Consider the following 12,880-nt stretch of genomic DNA (forward strand, 5'->3'; position numbering starts at 1 on the left):
ATCATGGCTATTGCACAGTATTAGATAGATATTTATCTTCGTGCAAGTTATCAGCACATGCTTTTCCACATTAAAAACACCAGAAAAACACATCCTTTAGTCGACTCTTCAGTTTCAGTTCAAGCAGAATGAAATGTGAGCTTCTGACTAATCGTATTAAAGCCCATCAATATTTGCACTTTTTACTTTTATTGTAATTTATTCCACCATAATATGCACACAAATATATACACACTGGCAGGAGGATCACAGAGTGACAACAACCAAAGCTGAGACCTGGTTTCTCATCCGGGATTAGTATGCAAAAATATGATTTTTTTTCTCTGCCCTAATGTAGCGAGGGGCACGGTGTTTATATTTCAGGGCTTACCTTCACTGCTTTCATCTCAGGAGGAAAGAAACAGCATCAGTATTCAACAGCCAAGTAGCTCTGATGGAAAGGCCAAGGTGCACTTAAAAATTACTGAATGCTAAGGACAGAATGATGGATCACCACGGGCAGATTTTTGGAGCCATGTCAAAGGTTTTTCTTTTCTAGATGGACATGAAAGGTGCTTGAGACTTCAAGCACAGCTAAATATTGACTGATTCTGACAATGAATAATTTCATTCCATCTTCAAAGCAGAACTCACATTGTTGTCTCAGTATTGTTCCCTACGAACGCATTTAATACACTCGCTACTAGCAGATGTCACACTTCTGTGACCTGTCAGCACAATAATTAGAGAAACGGACACTAAAAACGCCACCGCCTCTACAGATGCTCTTGTCGAAAAAGTCATCGCACAGTTAATTCCTCCCGGGAATCATTTGAATTTCTTTAACTGAAAGATTGCTCTGTGTGTAAACAGAGCACTACCACAAAATTAAATCGAATCCAGATCCCAGAGCATCAGCAGGAGCTCTGAGTGGCCAGTTAATTGTCTACAAGTCAATAATTATTTAAGTGTCACACAACATACAAGAAAACATTAATTATCTTTTTAACAAGGAGGTTAGACAACAAGTTAATTGAAGCAATGCATTTCAAACTATTTTGTAAAGCAGATAAACACATAAAGGCACAGGCAAAAGACAACACAACTGTTATTTTTCATACTTTGTCAGTCGTTTGATTTCCCTCTTTGTTGCTTTCCCAAACCCTTTGCTGCAGCTGTTTCCAGCTGTTTACTCATGAACCTTTCTGCTTTCAGTTTTGTCTTCAGCTACTGAAATGCTGCTCAGTGAGATCCGGTGACGGACCTGGTCATTGAAAGTACTAGTTTTTTTTTTTTCAAAAAGCTCCCAAAAAAGCTTTTACTGTATATTCTGGTCACTATCCAGCGGCCACACGGATCCAAACACTTTGCTGCATTAAGATGACTCTGAACAGAATATAACACTACGGACAGCAAAGTTTATCTTGTATGATTTCATTAGAGCCTTGTCGATTGGTCGAGATTATTTAGTTGGTGATATACTGGTATTCGGATTTATAATGGCCAATAAATGAAAATGAAAATGAAAACAGTAAAGAAGGGATGCAAAACAACCATGTAATGAATGGTTTATCCACCAGAGGGCGGTCTGTAACTTAACTGTTAGCAACATGATTAGAACACCACAAATGCAAAAATCACTTGAAATTGAAAAGCAAGCGTAAATCCAATAAATCCACAACTTATGTGACAAGACAATATAGACAGAGAAAGAAGGTGAAGACACCCAGCAAAGGACCGTGAGTCAGACTTCTTAAACTGCTGCACTGTTGTGTATAGTCACCTGCTCACCCACTGAGCCAAACAAGCAGCAGTGTTGTATTGCCCTTCTAAGGACTTATAAATGCGTGATGAATGAATGCTCATGCATCACACTGACACACTTTTATAAGGTATGTGGTAGTATGCTTTGGATTATGAGCCGTTGTAAACTTTCTCCATACTTTTTTCTTCCTGTTCTTGTGTTACAGGTTTTAGTTTTATCTGTCTAAATAATGCAGTTAGAGAACTGCTCTTATTGATTCTTATGTTTTTAGCAATATGTCATCTTTCTTTCCTTTAGGCTCACAGATGCTTTTCCCCCTGTGGCGAACCATTTGTATTTTCTCTATTTCTGCTTATGATAGACTGGGATAATGGCATGTTTACTTCCTGTTGAGCTTTCCTCACTTGGCTGGATATAAGATCATCCACCACTGTCGTCTTCTGTAGACCTCTAGGCCGTTTCTGTTGCTGAGCTCACTACTGTTTTTCCTTTTTACAGAAGCATGAAACTTAATGTTGCAATTTTTGCATGGTTCTCATATATATGTTTTCCATGTCTTTCTGGATATTTTGATTTTTCTTTTAAAGTTGGAGAACTATGATTTACTTGAAACAGATTTTCTTTCAAATGCTTATCATAAAGAAAGAAATCGGCCGCGATGAGTGAGTAAATGAAATATCCAGTTACATTTGAGCCCCTGAAAATGGTAAACGGTGTATAAGAATTATAAAAACTGCAGCTCTATTTAAAACACAGAGTACAAAACACAACCATGAAAAATGTGGCACCCCCCCCCCCCCAAAAAAAAAAGAATAAAAGAAGACAATATTACGGTGGCCCTGAGAGGCCAAACGGACTGCAACTTCAGAAAACACTTGCAAGTGGTCCGTCCGGTTATTGTCTCCCCAGAAACATTTCCGTTGTGTTGTGTGTGCTTTTGCAGCGTTTTTCTTTTTGCAGCATTTTTCTTTTTGCAAGTGTTTTCTGAAGTTGCAGTCCGTTTGGCCTCTCAGGGCCACCATACAATATAAATGAGTGTGAGATCAACAGAAAGCATCTGCATTGTGTATCGGTTTCTGATTTAGTAACTTACTGTGAGCCTCTAACGATTTAAAAGGAGCCATTTGGAGAAGCAAGTTTGTGACATTTTCTGCACCGCATGTGGATCAATATTTGCACAACCACAGAAATTTAAATCCCTTGATATTCACAGTAACTAGCTTAAAACATTTTTAAACTTAATCACCTGATCGCAATAACTCCTTTTCCCGTGTTTCTATGTGTTTCCTTTTACTTGTGTGTGCAGTCCAAGTGTTACCTCACTTATTATTTAATAGGGAGTTTTTTTTAGTTTTTTAATTATATATATATATATATACACACATACATATACATATACATATATATACATATACATACATATACATACATACATATATACACATACATATATATATGTATGTGTATGTATATATGTATATATATACATATATACATATATACATATATACATACACATACATATATATATGTATGTGTATGTATATATGTATATATGTATATATGTATATATATATATATATATATATATATAGATAGATAGATAGATAGATAGATAGATAGATAGATAGATAGATAGATAGATAGATAGATAGATAGATAGATAGATAGATAGATAGATAGATAGGTATGTTCACAACACAGATATAGGCCTTCTTCATGCAAAGCTCAACTACATCACAGCTATGAAATGAGCTTCAGCTGCCACCAAGAGGGCAAACCGATGCACATTTGTTCACACAAACACACAAACACACACACACACACTGGAAGCTCATTTCCTAGCCCTCGGTGGGAAGCCTGACCTTCACCGCAGCTTAGTAGAACAACAGCACAGATTTAAATATTATACTCCCCTTCCCGGCTGTACTACGAAACCTTGACGTTGTTAATTACACAGGAAATAACGCCTTTATCTTCATACTGTTAAACTGATATCATAGTTTGTATCCTTCAGTGCTATCAAGGTCCACTGGTTTCTGAAGGTATTCCTAGTTTTCCTCCACATGCCATCAGCAAGTATGACATTTTTTTTAGGATTTATCTCTATACATAGGTACATGGCAATTTTACACAAGATAAAAGGATACAATACAATATAATATTTTATATCCCAGAAGTTAAATATCAGCCACACTTAACGTAATCAGGTATTTGTTAAAATAAAATAAAATAAAATAAACTATTTTAAAACTCTGCATTTTTTAACATCATAAATTCTAGATACTGACTCCGTAATTGCTGGTGTCTAGAAAATTGTACAAGGAGAGGATGTATTGAACTTCACTGACTTGCCCATGAAAGTCAAAAACACGTTTGATTAAATTAAGGCTTATCTCAGCATGGCTTCTATTTTTAGATTTCTCCCTGGAAGTCTTGTTTTGATCACTTCCAACTCTGCATCTGTAATCAGTTTTGGACTCCTTCCACTGTGTAAAAAGTGCCCATGACAAAAAAGTTGTAGGATGCCATATCTGCTGGGCATGGGGGCGATAAGCGACAATGTTGGTGTGGCTAAAAAAGCACTATGGCAATGTGAGTGCATTTAAGTGCACAGGTCTGTTGATTTTGTCCCTCCGATCTCACAGGACCTAACACTAGAACTCCACCTTTGACTGTAGAGGCTGAAGTCAGCATCCACACTGTGCACCTGATGGACCTCCTCATGTGATGTGCGTTCTTGTGGTTTGGATGTTCTGTTTACATCCACTAAAGTCTGCGCCACATTTATACTGGATTAAAAAAGATGCCAAACACTGCCAAAGCTATAGGGTAAAAAAATATAAGAACAATATAGATTGCACATTGAGGAAGCACAAAAGGACATGGACCAGGAGACCTGTCAGGGGAAATATGCTGACATGTCTGCTCTTTCCTTAGAGCACAACCAGTCTGAGATCTCACAAGAACGATGTGACTAACAGAAACAGGTATTTTGTCTTCATCGGCCCTAGCAGACTACCTCACGCGAACAATAACACAACATATAGTTTGACATCACAGAAGGAGACAATGGCATACACCTTCATCAAAGGGTTTGTCTTGCGATGTATAGAAAAAACGACATTTTTCAAAGTAGCCATGCATCTTTGTGCAGGTCCTGAATCTTAGCTGGAGATGTGGCTCTAGTTAGAAGTGATAATTCTAGTGGCACTGTGAGCAGTCCAGCAATACACAAGGCCTGACTTTGATGGAGAGATTGGCCACACCTAAATTAGCAGTCGTGCAGTGTAATGTTTAAAACTCAATAAATACATGGAAGAAGAAAAAATCAGCAGTCGTGGAACTATGATAACACCATGTATTCACATGTGTGTAGGTAGAGTGTAGGTGTAGGCGTGGTGTACCTGTCAACAGCAGGGTGGTACAGTGGCCTGCTGTCCTGTGGGGACAGGTAGCTGTAGGCTGCCGATCCTCCCACCACTCTGATCTTAAACAACGCTCCAGCATTCTAGAAGGAGAGAAAGTCACGCTATTTAACACAGCTGTGTCCCTAAAGAAGGACTACCTCAATAAATGTCATTTATGTGCATATAAAGCTGTAGACAAATACAATAAATTTGAGAGGTGATGACATTATGATTGCAGAATATATAATTAAGATACGAAAAAAAAAAAAGTTGAAGGACATCTTTGTAGTTTGAAACTCTGATTTTCAGCCTGGGTGCTCAATGCCTTACAAAGCAATGTGTTTTTTTCTGTAGTATGATTTAATATAGGAGTGTGAATGTGAATATTTTCTAGTATGTTTCTTTGTTTCTTCTGTACAAAGCCAATAGGGATGATTTGTTCTCTCACATTTTATTTCCTCCCATCCTCTTGTTATAAAGGGCTGCTCCATTTCCTTTGCTTTATATTACTTTTTATCATTTTCTGTCATGAAAAAGGCTTCCAAATTGCAATATTAATACTTTTGTCGAGTGATCTTTTTACAGGCATTATGTGTTTCAAATAGGCCTTTCAACCCTTGTTTAGACTTTATGTTCTGTACCATATGCATCCCTTCTCCCCAGATCTCATCCTTGTTGTGCAGGGCATCTCAACAAAAAGCCTCCATCAACTACTGACGGTGGGGGTCCTGTCACAATCTGCTACGTTTATCTGCGGCTATGCTATAAGAAGAGCTTATTGGTGTCTAACTACCCAAACACCTCAATTTAGTACACACACCTTTGCATTCATGTAAATTACATCCATTACATGAGAAATCTCACTCTGATTTACAATACTTGTTAAAGAGCGTGACAGAAGCAACAGTGCAAGAAAAGAGTGATCAAGTATAACATAATCTACAGGAATTTTGTAAAAAGACTTTTAAAAAGTATATATGTGTATATATACACATATATACAAATTGACAGAGACTAGAACATTTTTAATCACTTTGTCCTATTTTTGTTTCTCTTGTGGGACTTGGTTTTAAAATGTCTGTTAACTAAAATGCTCTGTAACTATAATAACCTAGTCTCTCTGTCAGTCCTTCCACCTTTCCACTCAAATAGAGAAAAATGTATTTCCAAATGGATTACACTCTTTGTTGCAAAGACATAAGGATTCATTATGAGTCGGCTGCTCTTGGAGAACAGGAACTGCAGTCGAGCATAAAGAGAAAGAAATTAGTTGGTTAATAGGAGCCTAGAGCAGTAATGACAAAGGCACAGTCTCTTTCTTGTTGGTTTTATGAGGTCGAGCGAGCATGCGTTCAGACATCCTTGTCTGTCTGTTAAAGTATAATGAAGGAAAGTGGATGAGACACTTCACACTAATAAGTAATCACGCAGGACTAGTACAGTTTTTGAATGAGCGTTAGTGTTAAGCATTCATAATCTGCCTCACGGAGGCCAGCGACTCCAGTGAGGGAGACAGATGTTGGCATACTTTCCAAAAACCTGTGTAGACCAATTAAATGATTACCCTACAAGGAAATAAAAGATTTAAGGCTGAAAATATGAAGATGGGTGGAAGTTCAACTGGCTGCTCAAAAACTTTCATTTTTTTCTCTTTTCTTGTGTTCAGCTGAATATATGAAAGACTGTTACGTCCCTCTGCAGCTTCTAATCGTCTCTAATCACACCATAAAGAAAAAGATAGAAGGCCATATATTTGAATTCACTGTTCACTCAGTAATATTTGACATGAGAAGCTCAAAGATTCAAGAAAAAACAAACTCAGAGCCAAAAGCTCATTTTTAGCAGAAACAGCCGAATTATAAAAATGATAGAAATCCTCCAACATGGATTTACCATCAGGATAAAAGACTTAGGGAATTTTCTAAATATTCCCTAAAAAGGTCAGGCAACAAGCAGTAACGTGTGGTTTCCTTTTTATTCAAAGAGTTTTAGTAATTTAAAATTCAAATAATCTGAATTCTGCTCTCCCAGATTTTCAAAGAGTAAAAGAATTTATATGAATGTAATGTGCTAATATAAAGTTTAGACAGGTATGCCGGAGACAGAGGCAAAATTAATAACATTTTCTAAATAACCTGATAACCTTCAGAGAGTGAGCTGTGAAAGAAGAACTGGATTTTGACATGCGAGTGGGTGCATTTTCTTTTTTTGGACAAGCTGAGCTGTGTCTTGCTAAACAAACCTCTGGGTGGCACCAAAGCACTGTTTAATGATAATGAAAGGAGCATGACACTGGCAAAGAAACAGAGTTTTGTGTGGATCTTATGTATTATATTGCACAGAGATTACAGTAAAGCTGGTATTAGTTCTGTGGTTTCTTTTAAAATAACAGCAACAAAGCATCAGCAAGGCTTACTGGCCTTCACCCTTGGGATAGAAGTGGTCTTTACAGCTTAAAATATGAAAAAAATAAAATAAAATAACAACAAACAAACAAAAATCCACATAGGGGCGTTGGTGGTATATTTTTAAGAAGAATAAAGGGGAAGTAAGGACAACAAGAGGATGTTTTCATATCTGGCCAGACAGGTTTTGAAGAATTAACTATGAAACTAAGATAGCAATCAGTAAATACCAGACTTATGTTTCTCCTTCTTTTCCTCCGTAGTTCCTAATCAAATAGACAGCTGCATGATGAATGGGTGCTTACGTGCCACAAAAATATTTACCCAGTAGTGTTGAGCCACGGTTCATGGTTTGAACACGCATCGGCTGAATCGCAGCTTTTATCAAGATTAGCAGCACATACTGAGTGGACAGTAGAGCTAAAATCTTACATACAAAAATGGCCTTTTTTTGTGAAAAGCACCTTAAAAGATTTTAAAAGATTTAAAGACTCCTTTGAATGAAAATGGTAACAGATGGAGAAACAGGCTCTCTCAAAGTAGTATCATAACGTCCCATATGAAGAACGACATACGTCACTAAACTTGATGACAACCTCTTTGCAGCCAGCAAAAATCAGAAATTGCCTGGTCACTGCTCTAAATTTTTTCATATTCAGCAACTGATTGCTCGTAGTTTTGGCCACCAGCTGGTCAGCCCTTGGTGGAAGAGTGCAATGCCCTTAACCTGAGGGCGGCTGCTTTGGATCACAAGACGACTACACGTGTCATCTGGTGGAAGGCAATCCATCTCCAATTACTGTCCAACTCACACTGGCTGCATTCACATTCAGACAGATTGGCAAAGGTGTGCAAATAATTGCCGTCTAATTTTAAAATGCAGACAGATTGCCAGCACGTTGCAATCAATCTGAGTCAATCTGCACCAATAAGCACAGCTCGTCTATGACACTTGTTTTTGCAATAAGGGACTCGACTCAACTCTCTTGCCATCTGGTTGTATTCTGGTTATATATCTATATAAATCAGTATTTGAGAAGAAATCTTTGAATTTCTGTTTAATTATGAATTTCTGTGGATGTAGGGTGAAACAGATTTGTGATTTTCACCAACTGCTTACAGTTAACTGCCGTATTATCACAAACACCGACCCCGTTCAACTGCAGCCTAATAGCAAAATAGCACTCGTTTTGAAGATGCCAACTGCCTGCCAGTTGCAGACCCGGTCCACGTCAACAGCTATTTCAAAGGCAACAAGTTTGTTGCACTTGGCTACAGTAATTTTGGTCGTCCTGCAGTCTCCAACCACTGTTTTCCCTAGTCTGACTGTAGAAGCTAGTAAGACTCATTGAATCTAATAACATATAAAGACTTAGGAACTCAATCTAACCTATAAATACACTCAACATGCTATAAAGGATCAGATTTGTAGTTTCTGCAGATTTATTATTAAATATTAATTCAATTCAGTTCAATGCATTATTTATGAAGTGGCAGTCATCTCAAGGTGCTTTACACAGCATCACAAAGACCCTACAATCATCAAAACAATGAAGGAAGAAAAAACTACGAGTTTTCATCTGCTTTAACCTTTGTCTGCTTTTCCATTAGCTCTAAATATGACTCAGACATATAACTGATCTCTCCACTGCGCTGCTATTTTAATCTGTTCTGTTAGAACCCAGAGTGTCCAGGACCACCTGAGCTGAAGCGCCAAGGACACAGAATAGAGTAGCTGACATGTTATTGGTTAGTGAGGGTGCATTACCTGAGCCTGAGATCCATTCAGCATCAGATAATAGAGCTTACTGAGGATGCTCTGATGCAGCTGGTCCCAGGAGATACTCCTGTCCTCAAGTATAAGAAATGGAGGCCCAAACCTGCGAGAGCAGAGCACAAGTGAGGACGGTAGAGCAGAGCAGAACAAAAGAGATTTGAGAGTAGGTTTTGCATTGAAAAGATAAATAAAAAATGATTGCTATTTATAATTAAGTATGTTGGCAAGTAATTAAGATTAGAAAACGTAGTCTAACCTGAATTCATTGAAACACTAAGTAAGTGAAAAGCAGCTGTAGGCTTATTAGGAATGTGTCAAACTATCAAATGTCAAGTGCATCAAGTTGTTACAGCCAGCTGTCTTGTACTGACATGTTGTCCAGGAACAAATAAGAAACCAGTCTGCATTTCAGCAATGCATCCATTAGAATTGGGTTCTTCCACCTATGTTAATCCAAAGCCTTGCATATAGTCCACATACAATTACAATAACACTTTAAGTTTTAAATGCATTTAAGACATTTACAGTATAAACACAAACACAGCAACAAAGTTCCCAATGCCTTGGCAGCTAACTGTTTTGAAGAAATATTGGTGCAACTCATTCAGTTGCTACACAACACAACAGTATGACAGCAACACCAAGCTTTTAATGGAGAAGACCTGTTTTTCCTCTCTTAAAACCTCCCCGCAGCACAAAGTGAGCTCAGAGTGATGAAATAATTTGGAGTCAAAGAACTTGAGTTGCCTTAACCTGAACGACCCTGAACGGGATCGTTTTGATTGCTACTGTGCGCCAGAGCATGATCTGTAGGCTGAATGGGAGCAAATCTTTACAAGCTTCATAATATCACAGTCTCAGAGGAGCAAAGCTGTTGAAGTTGCACATTTAAGCACAGATTTGGACTGTTCGGGTATCCACATGATTCTATTATAGTATGCAGCGAAATTCCACTATGGCATTTTAATTAGGAAATAATTAAACATCTGTAGATGTATTGCTTTTTCCAGATCATTTTGGGAATAGATGGCTGCACAGAGACACTCAGACATTTATTGTAGCCGCACAGACGAGTCAGGTGGCATGTGGACGGATGAGTCTTCAAATGTCAGACCCTGACATTATCAAGCCTTTCAGTAATGTCTCTACATGGATTTGTGGAGCTATAAGATCAAATCCCAAAGTGCACATGATGACTGAAACTAGATCACAGGAGAGTAAAATAAATCTGTCTTGCCTTGTGTCAATAAGAGGTTAGACTTATTGATCCCCTGTGGAGAGAGCGTTATAAATTGAAAAGTATTAATAACAGCGATGTGGATGCTTTTGTGCACTGTAAGCCCCATCCAATCTGCCTTTGCAAGGACTTGTTTTAGTAAAATAGTAACAGCAAAACATTCACGTGCAAGCCAATAAATCTTTGCTCAGTTTAAAGTAAGCTTGAAATTTGTCTTGGTCACATATCTTTTTATTTACCTTCTCAGTGACGATACTGTCAGGTAAACTTTATCAAAAGTTTGGATTCTTTGATTTGTAATGCTGTTCAGTAACTATGGGATGCTTAACCTCAAATAAATACAAGCATCCAATCAGCTTCTTCCATTGTTTCTTCCATCTGTGATGCTGCTGAAATCTAACATCAGATGCGGCACATTGCAGATACTAAGCAGTGACGAGCACATGGATCTAATTGATTTTTTTCACAGGTCAGAGGGTTTGATTTGACCACATTGTTTAACTTGGCCTCTAGTTTCAACACTATTGAGTTGAATGTATGTTTTAGCTGCACAAATCTAAAAAAATAAACCCCGTTGAGTCTGGGGAATTCACGTAACAGACATACAGGTCAAAGTCAAACAGGAGTTAGATGTTGATGCTGAAATAACACAGCAGGACTAAAGGAAAAGAATGAACGACAAAATCTATTTAAGACACAGCAGAGCAAGAGAAGTGTCTGCTTCTGTGTATGATCAAGGTCTAAAACACAGTCTGACTGCAGGATGGCACGTCCTTAAAATGCATAAAAGATATCTAGGTTACCTTAGATATCTTTACACTTGGTTCTTCTGTGCTCAAAAAGTTCTAGAAGAAGCCATGATTGTTAAATAAACTGCTTATCTGAGTTAAAGAGATGTACAAAAAAAATCAATACAAATTAAATGGATAATAATGACGATGACAACAGCTCACCTGACAGCTTGTGAGCCAGATCCTGCTGTGTTGCAGATGAGGAGGACGACCTTGGAGTTACCCTGGTTCAGATACTCAGAGGAGAGGGTGCCAGATGGAGGTAACCTCTGACCATCAGGTCCAGCCGTGAAGGCGTAGGGGGAGGAAGGGAGGCTGTGGTGATACCCTGACCATAACAGAGGAAGCAGGGAGAAATTGTTTAACACGGCACAATTACATTTGTCATGGTCTTTTTGAAGCTAGCTGTTCATATCACTGCGAATGCCGGGATAATCCATCAGCCAATCTTTCTCTCCTTCTAACTAAGTTGTGCTTCTTGGTGACAAATCATCAAAGCAATTGGCTACAGCTCACCAATGGATATGTGTTTCTTTTTATTGCTTCTTATCATATTATAATGCATGAAATCTCTGCGTCTGTTTCTTTGAACAATGAATGACAGGTTGGAGATGCCCAACCCTACACCCAAGACCCCACAATACTTAGAATCCTCCTTTTAAGGCGGAGACTTATTGCATACTACTTAAGGAGTCCACCCTTTTCTGATGAGAAACATGGCCTCGGGCTTGTAGGTGCTGATTCTCCTCTGATGTGAGTCAGAGATCATCGTTTGATTATGCCAAACACACTCAACCCCTTGGCCCCAAAATTCTCTCTATAAAGTTTTCAACAGGCCAAAGGGCAGAATATTGAGTGTCAAGAAACTGCTTATTATATTTTTACCAGCAACAAGCAACATCTCATGACAGGATCGCATCATTGGTTACTCTAACCCAAGTTGTGCCCAGTCTTAGGAACAACTGAAATGAACCAGGGATGAAAAAAAAACCCCAAAACAAAACATTGAGTTTGTGAATGAAAAACTGTTATGCAAAATCAACCACTTAATGTGACACGTTTACACTTTCTTCCAAAAGGATCTTTAAAAATCTCCATTATGGTAAAATTGTTCTTATTTACTCCAAGCAGCTGTAAAAGAAGCTGCATCTCATATCGCTCGCACTTACAAGACAAACACGCTGCTGTGATTAATGCTGAGTAATAGTGGAAGTTGACACAGAGGGTTCAACCTCTTGACTCCCAGGAAACATAAACTTTGACACTATCAGAGGATTTAATTAAACTGTGCTTGTTTGATCTCAACCATGCAATTAATCACTGCCATGTTTCAGCTTCAACTTTCAACAAACACACACGCGCACACATAAATGGTGGCAAAAGGACACACATTCATCACCTAAGTAGAAGTACAAATATTTGTTTTAAAGAATACTCTTGTAAAAGTTGAAGTACTAATTCAGTTTTTTTACTCAAGTAAAAGTGAAGTGCAGGCTCTGAAATGTACTAGTAGTAT

The 12,880-nt window shown here is 38.1% G+C and overlaps 1 protein-coding gene across 1 annotated transcript in view; it reads right to left on the reverse strand.

The window, feature by feature from the left end:
• usp43a (ubiquitin specific peptidase 43a) overlaps positions 1 to 12,880 on the reverse strand; it is a 122,857-nt gene that overhangs the window by 36,114 nt on the left and 73,863 nt on the right. The window contains exons 7-9 of the mRNA XM_085277241.1: positions 11,527 to 11,692; positions 9,328 to 9,439; positions 5,152 to 5,255 (exon numbers count right to left, since the gene is read on the reverse strand). Of these exons, the coding sequence (XP_085133367.1) occupies positions 5,152 to 5,255; positions 9,328 to 9,439; positions 11,527 to 11,692 (382 nt within the window). The remainder of the gene's footprint in view (positions 1 to 5,151; positions 5,256 to 9,327; positions 9,440 to 11,526; positions 11,693 to 12,880) is intronic.

Source organism: Mchenga conophoros, linkage group LG6, assembly GCF_057382185.1.
Source record: "Mchenga conophoros isolate Kocher_MC1m ecotype Shallow Benthic linkage group LG6, M_conophoros_male_GT1.1, whole genome shotgun sequence".
Taxonomy (NCBI): domain Eukaryota; kingdom Metazoa; phylum Chordata; class Actinopteri; order Cichliformes; family Cichlidae; genus Mchenga; species Mchenga conophoros.